This window comes from Ovis canadensis, chromosome 20 (genome assembly GCF_042477335.2).
Source record: "Ovis canadensis isolate MfBH-ARS-UI-01 breed Bighorn chromosome 20, ARS-UI_OviCan_v2, whole genome shotgun sequence".
NCBI classification, from domain to species: domain Eukaryota; kingdom Metazoa; phylum Chordata; class Mammalia; order Artiodactyla; family Bovidae; genus Ovis; species Ovis canadensis.
Genome location: NC_091264.1, coordinates 27,974,968 through 27,993,834, shown reverse-complemented (window position 1 = coordinate 27,993,834; position 18,867 = coordinate 27,974,968). Strand labels below are relative to the sequence as shown.

At 44.8% G+C, this 18,867-nt stretch overlaps 1 protein-coding gene across 1 annotated transcript in view; it reads right to left on the bottom strand.

Moving 5' to 3' along the window:
* Nucleotides 1-2,292: 2,292 nt before the first annotated feature.
* Nucleotides 2,293-18,867, bottom strand: part of DNAH8 (dynein axonemal heavy chain 8) — a 335,116-nt gene continuing 318,541 nt past the window's right edge. Inside the window, exons 91-93 of the mRNA XM_069564262.1 lie at nucleotides 18,667-18,856; nucleotides 4,751-4,872; nucleotides 2,293-2,713 (exon numbers count right to left, since the gene is read on the bottom strand). Of these exons, the coding sequence (XP_069420363.1) occupies nucleotides 2,426-2,713; nucleotides 4,751-4,872; nucleotides 18,667-18,856 (600 nt within the window). The 3' untranslated portion in view covers nucleotides 2,293-2,425. The remainder of the gene's footprint in view (nucleotides 2,714-4,750; nucleotides 4,873-18,666; nucleotides 18,857-18,867) is intronic.

Here is an 18,867-nt window from a genome sequence, read left to right as displayed (position 1 = left end):
TCCCTGGTTGGTGGCTCAGTGGTAATCTGCCTGCAATGCAGGAAAAGCAGGTTTGATCCCTGACCCAGGAAGATCCCACGTGGGACCAACTAAGCCTGTGCGCCTTAGGGCCCATGCTCAGCAACAAGAGAGCCGACGGTGGTGAGAAGCCCAATCACTGCAACTAGAGAAAAACCCACACAGCAAAAAAGACCCAGCAAGCCCAAAATAAGTAAGTAGAATCCACCTTGCAATGCAGGGGATGCGGGTTTGACCCTTGATGGGCAAACTAAGATCCCACATGCAGAGGAGCAACTAGACCCGTGTGCCGCAACTACTGAGCCCATGGGCCCAGCAACAGCCGCCACACGATGCAAGGAAGATCGCGCGCTGCAGCTAGGACCCACAGCTGCCAGATAAACAAGTAAATGTGTATATATTTTTAAAAAGAAAAGAAAACATTGAATCTAATTGTTATTCTCTGAAAACATACCACGACATCCAGGGGGTTAGACAATGTGACTTGCTTCAGTAATTTTGGCAACTGAATGGGAAATGAATACAATGTGCCTTATTTGAGAACTTGTAGTTTGGTTTGCTATAATGTGTTTTGCTTCTGCTCTGCTCACCCAGACAGAGTGGTTGCTTCCAGAGGCTAGCTTCTCTGTTCAGGTCAGTCTTTCCAGAGGATGTTATCTTTTTAGTGGGACTACAGGCTGAGGGAAGAGCCCAAACACCTGGGGCTCACTTACTTGATTTTTTTAAGAAACAGTCCTGGAAAGTGCTATGGCTTTGACATCGAATCAGGATCAAGAGCACACCAGAAGCCATGGCTAGAATACACTGCACCCTATAATGCACTTTCTACTGTTTGAAAGTACAGAAGACCAGGGGTCTCTAACCTTTTTGGCACCAGGGACCAGTTTGTGGAAGACGATTTTTCTATAGATGGAGGGTGGGATGGTTTAGGGATGATTCAAGCACATTACATTTATTGTGTACTTTATTTCTCTTATTATTACATCGGTTCCACTTCAGGTCATCAGGCATTAGATCCCCAGAGGTTGGGGACCCCTGCTCTAGACTATTGGAGAAGGCAATGGCACCCCACTCCAGTACTCTTGCCTGGAAAATCCCATGGACAGAGGAGCCTGGTGGGCTGCAGTCCATGGGGTCGCTAAGAGTCGGACACGACTGACGACTTCCCTTTCACTTTTCACTTTCATGCATTGGAGAAGGCAATGGCAACCCACTCCAGTGTTCTTGCCTGGAGAATCCCAGGAACGGGGGAACCTGGCGGGCTGCAGTTTCTGGGGTCTTACAGAGTCGGACACGACTGAAGCGACTTAGCAGCAGCAGCAGCAGCAGCAGCTCTAGACTATGGTGGAATTTCTTCTGGGTTCTTCTCTAGACACCTTACCTGGGCTCTTTCTTTTCTCTGATCAGAGTGACACAGGGATGAAAGGGGAGCAAGGCAACTTGAAACAATTCTAGAACAGAGGGGAGGAAGCTTGAGGATTTCGCTGGGGGCAGGTAAGAGGATTCTAGATGGGAAGACCATAGAGACACTTCTTCATTAGCCAGAAGCTGCCTGACTGTTCAATATAAGACCCCATCTGTTTTGTTAAATTGACAATTTCCTTTAGCAGGAAATAAAGGTTCATATCGAGTTTCAGACTAGCTACGGAGTAAGAAATAGCTCCACTTTTTAAAGACTTTGCTGTTTAAGGCATTCAGCATGTAACCTAATTCCATTTGATGGAGCTTGTTTTTTCCTTCTACATTTGCTGCCTAGAAATGTGTGCTTCATTATCTCCTGTGGAGCTGGAGTTGGGAGGGGAGAGCTCTCTGGGCCTCAAACACACTTAAAAATAATACTGAATAAAATTAAATTGCAAGGGCAGCTATCTCAGTGGATTTTCTGTCTCAAATATTTCACACCACCAGCTATAAGTCCCAAGGGGGTACTGAGTGGACCCCTCCAGTTCCCACTTCACAAACATGGAAAGAAGACCAAATGCAAAAGAAAACATACTTGCATAAACTCAGGCTTGGGTCGATGTTATTCAAAGGAAAGGTGGGTTTTATCTGAGAGAGACAATTGCCTCTACTAGACTCTTTCTGGGGATGCAACAAATCAATACTTTTAATTTTTGAAAATTCAAATCTTCCAAAGTATTCAAACATGAAAATAGGACTTTATCTAAAAAATAATTATAAATGGAATATGACTGCCTGGAATAAAAAAAAACCTTTACTTTTGAAACATCTTTCAAAATATTGATATGAGAGAAAACACACACATACAAGTGATTGTAAGATATCAATGTTTTAATTTAGAAAGAGTAATCAAGCAATTATCAGGGAGAACGACACGCCTCCCTGAGTCTCTCGACAGCACTGACTGCCCACGTGGCTCCAGGGCCCTCAGCAGGTGGAAAGGAACTTACTTGATGTCACACAGAAGGGCCACACCTCTCAGGATCCAGTGATCTGGGGAGAGGACTGTTCGCAAATACACCACAGTGATGAAGGTCAAGTCAGTCCGCCTGGGCTTCTTGTAAATGGGACACACGTACAACTTGGGGTCCTTGGGTGCCGTGGAATTGATGGCAAAGATGTGCAACACGGGCAGCTGTGTGAAGAGCACCTTGGGGGTGGATTCTGTGAGCTTCCCATTCCGTCTGTCCCAGGCTGCTCCGTCCATGTACAGCCCATAAATGTATACGCCTTCCTGGAAGAGCCAAGTAGAAGATAACAGGAAGTTCTAAAAAGTTACCTGCTGTGAGATGGGCACCCAGTGCTGTTACGAAGGTCATCAGTTTGGAAAGAGAATGCACTGCAATCTTAAAACGCTACCCAAAGAAGAAAACACCAGTGGATACATTCCTTGGTGAAATACTGAGCCCACTGTTCCTCTGTGGCATAGCTGGAGGCTATGGTCTTCCCTGGTAGCTCAGCTGGTAAAGACTCTGCCTGCAAATGCAGGAGATCCCAGTTTGATTCCTGGGTTGGGAAGATCCTCTGGAGGAGGGTATGGCAACCCACTCCAGTATTCTTGCCTGGAGAATCCCATGGACAGAGGAGCCTGGCGGGCTACCATCCATGGGGTTGCAAGGAGTCAGACATGGCTGAGAGCATGACTTAGTCAGACATGACTAAGCACAATACGGCACATGAGTGCTACAGAAATGCTTCTATCACTGGTGATTTGAGCCTGGGGGTAACCAGCCTGGGACCAAAGACTCAGCCAGCAGCGCCAGATTGCCTCTGCTGCAACCAAAAGTCTCTGACAAGGGTGTTCTGAGTTGGTGCGGGGTCCTGCAGAAGCACCCAGGACAGGATTCAGAGCTGGGTGCCACTCGGGATCTCAGCCTGCACTGAGCAAGCCAACAGGTGGTTCTAACTTCATGTGAGTGCCCCCAGAGGTCAGACATGCAGAGCAAGAGCAGAAGTGATGGGCAGGGTGGGGGAGAACCAGTCCAGGAGTGGCTGACCTCATCCTGTATCTGCCTTTCACGCAGTAGGACTTACCCTTGAGGGCCTCACCAGTAAACCAGGAGACCACACACACACACACACACACACACACACACACACACACAGAACAAAATGTAAAAGACATGACTTGAACATCGACACACGCTTGTTAGAGGGGCTGCCTAGTGAACAGCACTGACTGAGGCCAAGTGCGGTGACTGCAAGTGAAAGGTCACAGTGGGTTGGAGTGCTCAGGGAGGTTTGTGGAGGACAGGGCCTTGGAGGGTGCACTGTGCTTGGGAACACAGAGGAGAGAGGGTGGGCATCAACAGAGGCAGGATCATCAGGAAAGTCCAAGCATTTTATTTAGCAGCAGGGCCAATGGTTATAAAATAAGTTAGGGCTTAATGGCAGAAGACTGTTGATACCAGACTGAAGAGCTTGAACTTTATCTTGTAGGCAGTAGGAAGCCATAGAACATGAGCTCAGTAAGAAAAGTCTAAAGGGAATCATGGGGCAGACTCCAACAATCACACAAGCTCATAAGACACACTTATGTAGAAGATGGTGGCCATTTTTCATCTCCAGTGAGGATCAGGTAAGAGAAAGGAAATCTATATTATAATAAAAGAGAGGGAGGTTAGCTACAAAGTGTTTTCTAAAATCTCCCTTGTGTGCTAAGAGTATAAGAACCATACCTCTTGAACCAAAATCTGAAGTACATGATTTGACAGGAAAACCATGGGCAATCCCAGAAAATTAGCACATTAGATACCATCATTAAATCTGGGGCATGGTATGGTGTGTGCACCAGGTCCGACTCTTTGCAACACCATGGATGATAGCCCGCCAAGCGCTTCTGTCCATGGACTTTTCCAGGCAAGTTGTCCTTTCACCCAGGGTCCTGCAGCTAAGAAGGGACATGACTGGAACTGGCCCCAGAGGTCAGGACTGCCAATCCTGTTAGTTTCTACTGCCCTTAACCCTCATTAACTCTGTGAGTGCCCCACAGCAATGGATGGAGACGTGTAGAAAGTCATTTTGAGCACACACAAATGTAACTTGTAATTACAAAGAATGCAGTCTGGGGACTTCCTGGTGTTTATCATTCATTCCCACTCTGGCAAAATGCAGGGGGAGTTGGCACTGAAGTCTCCTGGTTACAACCAAGGAAACTCTCACTGCAAAGCCAGAGGACCTGATGGAGATGCTCATAGGTCCATGTTCAGCAGAACTTGAACTTGGAGCCCCAGCTCCAGAAGAGGCCCTGCTCTTGCCCAGTGGCACCTACCACAGGGGGCGATGTGACCTCCTCCTTGGTCTGCCGCAGAACTTCGTTGTGGATGGTCACGGAGTCCAGGGCCCAGCCTTTGTGGGCACGGGTCACTTCTTGCCTCATTGCAGTCAGGAAGCCTTAGAAAAGGAGAAAGAAGTGATCGTGATGCCTTGGTGCAGACTACTCTAGTAACAAGAGGGGGAATTGTGTAGTTATCTGCTTATCCATCGCCAGATGTGTGCCCATCTGAGAGGAGCTGACATCAAACCTCAGAAGGGATGTTTCTTTCAATGTTTTGTTTCAGTCAACTAAATATGTCTCGCCAGCAGACAGCCGGAAAACAGCACCGTCTCTGCCTCAGACAAGGTCGCAGTTTGAAATTCCCCTGGGATTTCAACTACTCTAGTCTTCTAAGGGTTGTAACCCAGTGTTAGCATATAGTCTCTGTTTGAAAATCCAGTATCAAGCAATAATATTGGAATGGTAAAATATTCTGAGAACAGCATTCCAATTAAAACTGGAATCAAACCATTATCAAGCATCTATTTGCACTAATGAAATAATTTCATTTAGTCTAGGAAATAAGGCATAATGCCAAAATAGAAAGCCTGACTTTCAATTTGATCAAACAAAGCAATCACACCGGAAAGGAACGCTCCATGTTTTAATGTGCATAATACAGTTATTTTAAGACAATACATGGTTCTGTATATTGTGGCCTTTCTTTAAATGTAATATTTGCAAATCATTGCCATGCAATTCAATTAGAGACGTCTCTCTTGGAGAGTAGCATTTCATATTTTAAAACTATACCTTAAACTTCAAAATGGACTTCAAAATCTTAGGATACTTTCAGTTCAGTTCAGTCCCTCAGTCGTGTCCGACTCTTTGTGACCCCATGAATCGCAGCACGCCAGGCCTCCCTGTCCATCACCAACTCCTGAGTTTACCCAAACTCATGTCCCCTGTAACCTATATATTACATTTTGGCCTCCATGTTAATACTGGAAATCATGAGACCCTTTATTCACAATCACAAGTACATTTTGGAAGTGCATGTCCCTATTACTCCTAGATACATAAGCTGTGAGAACTTTAATGCAAAAACCAACACAAAAGTGGTAATATTTTATCAGGTTTGAATGGGAGTGGAAAGAAGAGGGAAAGTTACAAGGCATAAAGGCAGGCAGTGAGTTAACACCTGTTAGAATTGGAAAGAAAGAATAGGAACTCCCCTGGCAGTCCAGTGGCTAAGACTCTGGGCTTTCAATGCAAGGGACCCAGGTTCAAGCCCTCGTCAGAGAACTGGACCCCACATGCCACAGCTAGGAGTTCACATGCTGCAACTAAAGATCTTGCATGACCATGACCTGGCACAGCCAAATGGATAAGTTGTTTTTTTTTTTTTTAAATAGATAAAGTAGGACTCTAGCCTGCCTAGTGAAAAAGTCAGGCTCTCTATATTCTCAAGTCCCCCCCTCATTATTGTTAGACACTTGGGGAGGTACTCATTCATTCATCCATCCATTCGCTAAGTCCCTTAGAAGTGGCCACCATATACCAGGTATGCTAGAGGTGAGATGCCCACAGTGATGAAGAGGCCATCCATGGACCCTGCATTCAAGGAGCTCAGCCTGCAGGGAAAGTGGACAGAAGCAGGACATACACCTTGATGCCATTGTAAGTAAAGAGGTGAGAACAGAGTGGACCACTCAAGAAGACAGCTCAGGGATGGCTGAATTGAGAAGATGAAGTCAAAGACTATTGAAAATAAAAGAGTTTTCCAGATGGGATAATTCCAGGTAAGGGAATAGCATGTGCGCAGGCACGGAAGTCTAGGCCTACAGGTGAGGCAATAGTGGCAGATGAGGTTAGAACAAAGGCAGAGGCAGGGTTTAGGGTCAGACTTTGGACCTGGTGACTTTGTGAATGGTGGGAAGCCACTGATTATCTGAAGCAGGCAAATAATTTAGTTGTATCTGCATCTTATAAAGTTTACTCAGAGCTCTCACTAAAAGCAGGATTTAGGAAACTCAAGAACCCCTGCATTAATCCAAAAGAAAAGTTGGTCAGTCAACCAGAGGACCTAATTGAAGGTCTTTTTTTTTTTTTTTTTTTTAGGTTCACTGGGAGGCATGTGGAACTTCCCTGACCAGGGATTGAACCCATGCCCTTTGCAGTGGAAATGTATAATCATAACCACTGGACCACCAGAGAAGTCCTATAAGTGATTCTTATAAAGTTAAGGTTTCATGGAACTAAGAGTGCCTAGTAGGAAAGGATGGTTTTACGATGCAAAGTGTTAAATACAGGGAGTAGGAAACACGGTAGACATTTGCCTGCAGCAATTGCTGGTCAAGACCCTTCTGTAGTCTACATGTGGAGTCACTTGAGATGGTCTGATCAAGTATGTGATTAAATAAGGGGGATCCCACTTTTTTTAGTAGTCAACATGTCGTGTGTTTGGTAGTCAGGTGTATGCCATGCCATGACAACTCGCTTTAGTTGTGTCCAGCTCTGCAACCCCATGGACTGCAGCCCTCCAGGCTCCTCTGTCCATGGGATTCTCCAGGCAAGAATACTGGAGTGGGTTGCCACGCCATCCTCAGGGAATCTTCCTAATCCAGGGATCAAACCTGGGTCTTTTATGTTTCCTGCATTGGCAAGCAGGTTCTTTATCACTTGTACCACCTGGGAAGCCCAGTCAGGTATATATGATCACAGTAATAAAATCTAATCCTCCATTCTAAGTGACTCCATGAAAATGTCATTTTCATCACTCAACTTTAAGCTTGCATCCAAGTAGAATACTCAGAATTAAATTGACCCTATTTTATGATATTTTAAAATTCATCATTGATCTATGAATCTACAAAGTCATAATGCATAAGGCATGAATAATGACTATCCATATGCACTAGTTGAAAAACTGGATTTTTCTATACTATTTTAAGTTCCAAATTGCAAATTTGACCTCACTTGCTATGGCACTCAGAACAACGTAGTAGATGCCAGGTGAGGGGGTGAGAGAGATCCTTTCTCATGTAACACACCCAAGACAAGGACCTCAGTTGATGGCGGAGTGTTCTGAAAAAGTTCTATTATAGTTAAGGAGATACCACCTTCTCTCATCTCCCTGCTGGGGAATACGCATGATATCGTCTGGCTGACTTCAACAGTAAGCCTCCAAATGTTTAGGAAGCACTCTTGGTTATGCCAGGAGATGAAATCTAGAATGCATATTACCTTGAGCTATTAAGAAAGGAAAATGTTCAATAAATAATTTGAGGCCTGAGAGCAGAGGGTAGGAAATCATTCCATGGCTCATTCCCACTCAGAACATGGAGAAGATACATATTTTTTTTCAAGTTTTGATAGCTTTTTTTGGGCCTCCTAAAAAGAAGAACATGATCTTGCAGAATTCAAACTGAATTGCAAATCCACTGAATTGCTCTTTATTGAATTTTAAAAATGAATGATCATCTTTCTTATAGACTGATATCAAGTCTAATGAAATCAAAATCTCTTGTTTTCTGAAACCTATATAATTTTAAAAGACTATTGATATATTTTTCTTTATAAAGGCTTGAGAAGTAGTACTTTTGTCTTGGCACTAATTTAATTTTAATAATTCTTAAGCCGAATTTCAATCATCAGTGGTGGGAAAAGTGATTCAGGCGTTCATGTGTTTGACTCAGAAGTGAGAAACAAAAAGTTGGGGAAAGTCCTTAACAAAAATAATCTATTTTTCTTGAGATTTCACTACCCACACAAAAATGGGTTTTGATTTAACCATTCAAACATCTGAGTGTCATGTGGGCTAACTGAGGTGCTTTAAATTTTCTTTGCCTTTCTAACTCATACAGTATAATGAATTGTTAAAACACTCGTCAAGCTTGTTCTTTTGCAAAATGTACTTTTAAGCTTGGATTATACTCTGGAAACTCAGGCCTAAAATAACATTTGTTATGTCTTAATTCCTCTAGTAGTCATGACCCAACATTTCAGCAAACAAACTACTGTTGTTTGACCTGTGCAGTCAGTTGGCTTGAAGGAAGCTGTAGAAAGCTTTTGGTATCAATTCAAACAAGGTCTTGGAAGCGACAGAATAAACAACTAATCAGGAATGCTATTGTTGTTGTTCAGTCACTAAGTCACATCCAATTCTTTGCAACCCCAAGAACTGCAGCATGCCAGGCTCCTCTGTTCTCTACTACCTCCCAGAGTTTTCTTAGATTCATGTCCATGGAGTTGGTAATACTATCTAACCTCTGCTGCCTTCTCCTTTTGCCCCCAATCTTTCCAGCATCAGGGTCTTTTCCAGTGAGTTGGCTCTTTGCATCAGGTGGCCAAAGTATTGGAGCATCAGCTTCAGCATTAGTCCTTCCAATGAGTATTCAGGGTTGATTTCCTTTAGGATTGACTGGTTTGGTCTCCTGGCTGTCCAAGGGACTCTTAAGAGTCTTCTCCAACACCACAGTTCAAAAGCATCAATTCCTCTGTGCTCAGCTTTCTTTATAGTCCAACTCTCACATCCATACATGACTACTGGAAAAACCATAGCTTGGACTATACAGACCTTTGTCAGCAGAATGATATCTCTGCTTTCTATCTCTGCTTTTCGGTCCAGGTTTGTCACGTCTTTGCTCCTATCAAGGACAAGTGTCTTTTAATTTCGTGGCTTGCAGTCACCATCCACAGTGACTCTGGAGCCCAAGAAAATAAAATCTGTTACTGCTTCCACTTTTTCCCCTTCTGTTTGCCGTGAAGCGATGGGAACACATGTCATCAAACCAACTTTTTCACTCTCCTCTTTCACCCTCATCAGGAGGCTCTTCAGTTTGTCTTCCCTTTCTGCCATTAGAGTGGTAACATTTGTGCATCTGAGGCTGTTGATATTTCTCCCCGCAATCTTGATTCCAGCCTGTGATTCATCCAGCCCAGCATTTTGCATGATGTACTCTGCATAGACGTTAAATAAGCAGGGTGGTAATATACAGCCTTGACATACTCCTTTCCCAATTTTGAATCAGTCCAGTTCCATGTCCGGTTCAAACTCTTGCTCCTTGACCCGCATATAGGATTATCAAGAGACAGGTAAGGTGGTATGGTACTCCCATCTCTTTAAGAATTTTCCACAGTTTGTTGTGATCTACACAGTCAAAGGCTTTAGCATAACCAAGGAAACAGAAGTAGATATTTTTCTGAAATTCTCTTGCTTTCTCTATGAATGTTGGTAATTTGATCTCTGGGTCCTCTGCTTTTTCTAAACCCAGCTTGTACATCTGGAAGTTCTTGGTTCACATACTGCTGAAGCCTAGCTTGAAGAATTTTGAGCATAACCTTGCTAGTGTGTGAAATAAGCACCATCATGAAGGTTCTTCTCTATTTCACAAGGAGTTGGTTGGTATTCTGTAATGATGATCCTATAGGCAACGCTTTCTTTCCTTTAATAAATGAACCAGTCCTTAGGTAATGAGCCTTTGGTTGTTCAGTATTTCCTGTCTTGTCTGTTACTAAGCCTCCCATGAGCATTTTGAAAGATGAGCAGAAATGATGTTCCTGCCATAAGATTATGACAGGCAGTTTTTTCCCCAAAATGAGAAGCGAATGCAGTTCATTGGTAAGTTAAATAAAAGGTCAGAAATCATTAAGCAAAGATGACGATGATTAACCCAGTTGAATAAAAATGCCTCAGGCACCTTTCCTGATGCTTTGTTCACTGCTGTAAGGTAGGGATCTTAATCTTGGCTGAAAATTTGAAATATCTGGGAAGACTTTGAAATTTCCAATTCCCTGGTCATAGCCCAGATAAGTTAAATCAGAATCTCTAGAAGTGGGACCAGGCTTCAGTACTGTTTTAAGGCAGGGTTTCTCAAAGTTCACAGTTAACACCAAGGGAAAGATCGCTTATTAAAATGCTGTTCTGATTCAGTAGGGAGGTTGAGATTAGGTCCTGAAGATCTTCATTTCTAGCAAGCTCCCAGGTGATGTTGCTGCTGCTGGCTGCTGGCCCACATACTGAGTAGCAATGGACTAAGGCCCAGGTTCCTCACATCTTAGAATGACCCAAAGATATTTTAAGACTGATTATATAGACTCTAATGAACTCATCCCTAGAGGTTCTGAAGTCACTGGTTTGGGCCCCAGGGATTAGCATGTATTAAAACCTCCCCATGTGATTCTACTCTGCGGGCAGGATTGAGAACCTCTGCTCTGTAAAAAATATCTGTGTGACAAGCCAATAAGAGATCACAGACGCATATTTGTTTGCAGAACAAATTTGGCAAGTGGAAAGAGACATGCCCTATGATACAAGCAAAATATGAAGAAGGCTGTCAGTAATGCAAGCTGAGTCTTCTCAGAGTCCCCTGACATGCATGTATTTTCTGAAATGCTGTTAATCCAGGACACGGAGTATAAGCTGGAGCACTGGGGCTAATTCTCTTGGCCAGTTTGGGATCTGCTAACCCCGCTTGGTCTCACATGCCAAAATGTAATTTTGTAACTGCTGTACCTTGCCTGCCCTTTCTCTGCTACTCCATGCCTCCTCTCCCTTCACCCAACCTTACACCTCTCTGCTCCCTCCCCAACCTTTACGCTGTTCCCGCTGGAGTGGGTCTGTGGTTAACAGACTCTCCCATGTGTTCCATGTCTGCACAGAACATTCTCTCTACTTTCCCTTCCTGGAGGCTGGCTCAACCCTAAAGACCCTGTCCTCCCCAACTGCCCCTCCACCCTGGATGAGAATCTCTGCTGCTTGGACAATCACCCTCTGTCCACACGCCCCTCCCCTCACTGTCCCTGCCCAGTGCCCACTGGTCCCCATTCACAGAGCCTCCTTCTGCCTTCTGGGTCTCTTCAGAATCCCACTCAGCATCTTGACCTCTCAGTTCCAAAGACCTGGTCCTCAACTCCACCCCCTTTTCCTCACTTCTTCCCCTATTTAGAGCAGACCCATCTTTTTCATCACTCACCAGCAGAACTCCACTGCTAAACAAATCCAGGTGAGCTTCTTCTTAAACCCATTCCAGGCTGCTGAGCAAACTGAGACGAGCACACAGTTGCCACCATGGTTTAGCCACCGCTAGCCTTGATGGGATTGTCAAAGCCATCTAGCAATCCTTTCCTCCTTAGCCCTTTCTCGAACTTCTGCTACTCTTCTTAAATCTCTCCTCTAACACCCTGCTCCTGAGATTACTTTGCCTCCTCACAGGGAAAAATAGAAAGCATCAGATGGATGGAACTTCTCTTAACTTCTTGCCGCCATACCAGCAAACTCATTGGCATCGACGCTCATTCCTTCCTTGTCACCTTGTTACAGCAGGTGGGGTATCCCTCCTCCCACCTGGAGTGCATCCCTCCACTTGGGGGACCACTCCTGCTTCTTTCGTCCCCTTTGCGGTATCTTTGTTTTCTCTCTCTCTCTCCTGGCTTCTTCTCACCAGTATTTGAATAGGCTCAAGCTTGTCCTACCATTAAAAGAAGGAAAAAAATATTTTCTTCTTACAACTGCTCCTCCAACTCCCTTCTTCTCTTCCAAGTCCAATTTCTCGAGGGAATTTTCCATGCTCTCCACCCTCACTCTCTGTCTCCCCGTTTTCTGGCCTCTCACTCACCCTGAAATCTGACTCCTCCACCTCCCCACCCACTCCACTGAGACTTCTCTCGCCCGCAGTCTCCTGGTTGATAAGGCTATCTGGCCATCTGGGGCCCTACCTTACTTGACCTCTGGCAGCGTCTGTTACTCCTTCCCATACACCCCATCTTCCACCACACTATGCATTCCTGGTTTCCCTCTTTCAAGCTGTTAGGATGTGAGGGGCTATTTACAAGAGTCAGGGTGATCTGGAGGGTGGGCATGTACAAGCAAACGGAGCAGAATCCTGGTGAGGATGGTTTAGGGGGGAGATGGATAGCTGGTAGTCCTGGTGAGGTTTCCAGAGGATGGAATAGTTCACGGAGACAGTTGGAAGTAAGAATCAGAAGCTAAGCCTGGGACTTTTGATGAGTCGGTCATAAGTAGAGAGAAACAATTGCATCTGCGAGAAGGACTGAGGTCATCAGTGAAGGGACCAGGGCCAAGAGCAGAACTTGCCTGAGAAGAGCCCACAAAGTGGGCTGAGAAGCCGCCCTCTGAGAGGTAGGAGGAGAAGCGAGGTAGGTGGTGGATGGAAGCCAAGGTGTGAAATGAAGCTAGCAGGGGGATCCAGCCCTGGTGGCCTTGGAGAGAGCAGTTTCCGTGTGGTGATGAAGCCAGCCAAACGACAAGGAACTAAGGAGGGTGAGGACGGTGGCCATGGGCAGAGACCACGAGGGCTGTGGCTGAGGCTGAAGCCAGGGCATCAAGCCCCTGCCCCGCAAGGGCGAGAAGGATGGGCTCCCATTCACTCGGAGGTGCTTCTAAGGCGGCCACAGTCCTCCAAGGATGGGCTCCCATTCACTCGGAGGTGCTTCTAAGGCGGCCACAGTCCTCCAAGGATGGGCTCCCATTCACTCGGAGGTCCTTCTAAGGCGGCTGCAGTCCTCTGGTCCTGGGATTTAGGGTCAGGGCAGTGAGCGCTATCACCCAGACTGAGGTCTGGAACCCTGGCAACCCTTCACCCAGACTTCCTCAGATGTTAGGGGCAGCTCTGGGGCACACTTGGGATTGTTATAAGATTAGAAAAAAATCCCCAGTCCCTTCCAATCCTAAAGTTCTATTAATAACCCTGCTGTACTCATCTGCCCAACAAACATCAAGCTTTTATGACTATCTTCAAGATAAGCATCCAGAAATTGCTGGCAGCTGCCAATGTTGCCTTAAAAACAAATACACAGGACTTCCCTGGACAGTGGATCGGAGTCCACCTGCCAACACAGGGGCACAGGCTTGGTCCCTGGTCCAGGAAGATTCCACGGGCTGTGGGCAGCTAAAGCCCATGGACCACAGCGACTAAAGCCTGTGTGCTGCAAGTGCTGAAGCCCGAGCGCCTGCAGCTTGTGCCCTGCAACGAGAGAGGCCACCGCAGTGACAAGCCTGTCCTCTGCAATGAGAGAGGCCACCGCAGTGACAAGCCTGTTCCCTGCAACGAGAGAGGCCATCGCAGTGACAAGCCTGTGCCCTGCAATGAGAGAGGCCACCGCAGTGACAAGCCTGTCCCCTGCAATGAGAGAGGCCACCGCAGTGACAAGCCTGTCCCCTGCAACGAGAGAGGCCACCGCAGTGACAAGCCTGTCCCCTGCAACAAGAGAGGCCACCGCAGTGACAAGCCTGTCCCCTGCAATGAGAGAGGCCACTGCAGTGACAAGCCTGTCCCCTGCAACAAGAGAGGCCACCACAGTGACAAGCCTGTCCCCTGCAACGAGAGAGGCCACCACAGTGACAAGCTGTGCACCACAATGAGAAGTAGCCCCCATTCACCACGACTAGAGAAAGCCCACATGCAGCAACAAAGACCCAGCACAAGCAAAAATAAATAAATGGTTTTTTTTTTAAAAAAAAGAACAAATACACAGGCAAGAGGTTATAGGTGATTTTTACAGGAACAAAAGATAACAGGACAAAAATTGTCCATCTCCTTGCTTCAGTAGACTCCCTTCTAACTGAAAATCTTGATTTGTAGTAGTGGATACTAAATTGCTGCTGATATCTGCTACAACAGACCTGGTGTGGCTTGTCAAGACCCTAAAGAACAAAACAGAAAAGCTAGAGCAGTTTGGCATCCAAATGGCATCACGCTCCAGATTGAGTTCAACATTTGGAAAATAATGACAGTGCAGGGTCTCACGCCTCTGTGTGAGAGCACGTCCAGCCTCTGCCTCCCTTTCATTTGCAGCACCTGTGAGTCACACCAAACTGAATGGCAAAGCGAGGCTATCAACTAAAAGGTTCTGGAAGGCAGGCAATTTCCTTGGCTTGAAGTCAAGCGCATGTCCGCTCATAATCTCTGAGTTTAAACACATCCCTATCTACGACACAGACACACACAAATCAGAATCTAAGTCATGTGTACATGATGCTCTGAAAAGGTACACCTGTGGGAACAAGAGACCACACAATCCTTCAAGAACACTGAGCAGCACAGTCTTAAACGATATGTGTGTGTATGTGCGCCAGTTACTGCTGGGAAGCCGCAGTGGAGCACAAAGGTTCTCCTGAGCCTGAGTTATCCACTGAGAGGCAGTTCCACACTATGCCCAAAGCTGGGCCATTGAACAAATGTCACAGGGTCATGGGCACAGAGAGCTTGACCACGTCAATAATCAAATCTAATTGCCACCTGATTGAGCTCATCAGTTGCTACAGAAATTATTGTGAAGGGGGCTGAACACACGAGATTAGTTCCAGGGTGGCTGGCTGACAGCCTCTTCAATAGGACAAAATATCAGACCACCACACAATGACAAAACAGTGCTACAAACAGGGTGAGATCAGACACAGACTGGGGCAGGGAGAGGGTGGCAAATGAGGCCCGTCATCTGTCCCTGCAGCATCATTTAGGCCCAAGGGCGCTCACCAGGGGCATAATGGGAAACACACATCAGACAGTATCAGATGCCAGGTAACATTACAAGAACACAAAACAAATGGTCATAGGTGAAAGAAACATTTTCAAGTAGTCTACAATCTAGGTGATTTTGACTATATATATTTCTGAAAAAATTACGGCATCTTAGCAAACAGCATTGTGTTTTATCAAATCATGGTTTCTTTAAATAATTTACTTAGAGACTTCCCTGGTGGTCCAGTGGCTAAGACTTCGCCTTTCAATGCGGGGTGTGTTTGTTTGATCCCTGGTCCAGGAGTTATGATCTCACATGCCTTTCAACCAAAAAGCCAATACATGAAATGGAAGCAATATTGCATAAAAAATTCAGCAAAGACTTTCAAAATGTTCCACATCAAAAGAAAAATCTTAAAAAAAATAGTCATTGAAAAGTAATTTACTTAAATCTTTTGGGCCAAAACATTATTTCATGGAAGGGGACTGGGTTAGATGATATAAAACCCACGAGTTACACTATGTCGAGAAATCAATGCCAAGGTCAGATAGTGGCCAGAGAAGCTTCCACCTGGAGAAGACTTTATCTGCTTGCACGCTGCCTGTGAACATGCATGGGGTTGCTGCAACCTCTCTGATTTGGCCAGGTAAGATAGAACTGCAAGTGATTTGTCTCCCATGTCAAGAAAAGGCAAAGGAAGCAGAGAAGTGATTGGTAGGTAGGGCAATCTGACTTCCACTCTTCTATGCTACAAACAGAAAGCAAGGCTGTAGGATGTTTGAATAAGTGCAAGACTTTCAGAGACATGGAGAGCCATGAGAGAAGGAGTCCAAGTTCAGTTTAAAAACAGAAATGAAGAAAAAAAAATGGAAAGGATCAACGTTATTAACAAGGCAAATAAGAAAACTGATTTGTATTTATATTTCTTTAAATGTTGCTCTGGTTTGTAATACTTCTTAATAAATAGTAACAAATATTAGTTTATATTAATACTTTGCTATTGAAAGTCACGATTCTAATGGAAAAAAGCAATTGCTCAAAGAGACTGTGCTGTGGGAAAGCCACGGACAAATCAACCCCACTCCCTTGGCTTCTAAATGTTAAAAACACACTTAACAATCTCACCTTTTTTTTTCCTAATCACTGATTTGAAGTCTGCTGGCACACCTGCCCAGCTGGATGTCCCTCCTGCACAAGCTGACGAGTCCAGGGCTCCCTGCTCATCCTCCCAAGTGGCCCTTCTCCCAAGGCTCCCGGTCTTGTGTTTGGCCTTCAGCCTCAGCCACTGCTACCTCCCACTCTCTCAAAGATCCCCATTGAATCACCCCATCAGATCTGCCTCCTCCTCTGCACCTGGTCAAGGTCTCGGGCTGTCTCCCTTGGACCTGGTAAGAGTCTCATTGCTGTGGATATCCTCCTTTCAGTCTACTCTCTGCCTTCACCTCATTTTTGGTGACTTCCTATTGCCTTTATGATGCCGCCCAAACACCCCCCAAAGTCCTCACCCCCCGACACCCCTGCTCCTGCTTCCTGAGCTCAGGCCACACTGGTCTCTCCCTGGACAGGCCTTGTCTGCTCAGGTCTCTGTCCGGGATGCTCTGATCTCCAGCCTCTGCCTCTGCCAACTCCACTCACCAGCCCCGGTGCAGCTCTTCTCAAGCCCGGCCTCGGGGGAAGGTACCTCTCTGTCCTCTCTGCCTGTGCGGCACTTGGTTCTACATGGGTGGAGCATTTACCACATTCTGTTAAAATTGCTCATGTTTATGTCCTACCGACCAGATTATGGGTGCCTTTGGGGCAGGAACCGGGTCTCAAATCTCTCTCTATTGAAAGCACCTAGTGGATAGGCTGGCAAATGAAAGATGGTTGAACAATCCTAATCAAGTTAAATGTTATTTCTATAAGCTCCCAAGCTGGGAATAGCCTGGTGACAGCTTACTGAAACTGAGGGCTGGTATGGAGGAAAGAGACTCATAAGTAGAGACAAGAATCAGAACCACAATAAAAATTTTTTCCTCGCAAAATTCAATGGGAATTCTGGGAGAAAAACAGATCAGTGAAATTTTGGGGCTGTTCTTCACAAATCTAAAGTCTATTGACATAATAATGTGCCATGTATTGGGTTGGCCAAAAATTTCGTTTGGGTTTTTTGATAAGATGGTACAGAAAAACCTGAATAAACTTTTTGGCCAACCCAGTATAATTTGCTAAGTTCCTAAAAACCATCATGATCAATGTTTTAAACTTAGAAAATGTTAAAGCACTTGAAAATTTATGAACTGAATGAATGCATGTACACAGAGAACAAATAAATGTCTATTTATTAAGTATTATTTATACAAAGAAAAATGCACAACTCACAAATATAAAGCTTGATAAATTTTCACCAAGGGAATATAGCCCTGAAACCAATATCCAGATCAAGAAGTAGAACATTCCCAGATCCCTTGAACCTCCTTGTGCCCTTTGGCAATCACTGCCCTTTCCCACAAGGGTAACCACTATTCTGACTTTTAAGACCTTGGATCTATTTTACTTATTTTGGTTCCTTGCATAAATGGAATCATACAATATACATACATCACAAAGAATATGGTGTACATACATTATAATGTGTCCTGCTTGACTTCCTTCATTTAATATTATTTTATGAGATTCAACTATACTGCTGAGAGTAATGATGTGAGTGTCTGCCAAGTTGCTATGGAGTAAGGATAGTGCATCCTAAATTTGCAAGTGTGAATACTTCACAAATTGTATTACTAATGGGCCTATAAGATGCTGGACTGTAAGGAACCCAGTGTCTCTTCATTCTTGCCAAGAGTTACTTGAAAAAACTATCCATGTCATAGCAAGAAAAAAAATTGTTGCATTTCTGAACTTTTATGAACTCTATGAGATCTAGTCTGAAACTTATTCAGTAAATATTTCTATAATGAGGGAATATATGCAGTGGGATCACAAAGCACTTTTTCAGGAGAGGGGAAAAAAATACAAGCAAGCAGGGACAGACTCTAGAAGTGCACTGAATAAAACTTCTGCCACACGGTCATTTTAAAAATCAGTCTAATTTTCTGAACCTTAGGAACACTTTCCTTTGCATATTCTGGTGCTTCATTTTTGTCACTTTGACAAACATTTAAAAACTAATGTTTGAACAAAACCTTTTCAGTATTTCACATTGTTCTAACCACCGACTTGCTTGCTTAAGTGGGTGAGAAGAAAAATGGAATTTTGCCCCTATATTGTGGAAGCAATACAGCAGCCAGAATTTCAGACTGAATTCGTAAAACAAATACAGAAGGTTCATCTGTTGGTCTACACCTCCAAAAGCACAATCCCAGCACGCAGCAAGCCGCACCCCTATACCGTTCTGTGTAACATACATTTATCACACAGCGCTACTATACAACCACTCACGACGTCCAAGTCCTATGAACACCTACCTTGAGGATTGAAGAAACCAGTCATCCAGAACACATTGGGCCTCCCTTCAAATATCCAGGTAGAAAACTGAGCATTTCTTTCCAAAAGTTCAGTAAACCAGAAGCCCAGAGTGGATGAGTCCCAGGACACTCTTTTCCAGATCTGGGGTATACGGGCATCGTACATGTTGTCCAGAGCATCTCTCAAGTTCTGGAAAAAAG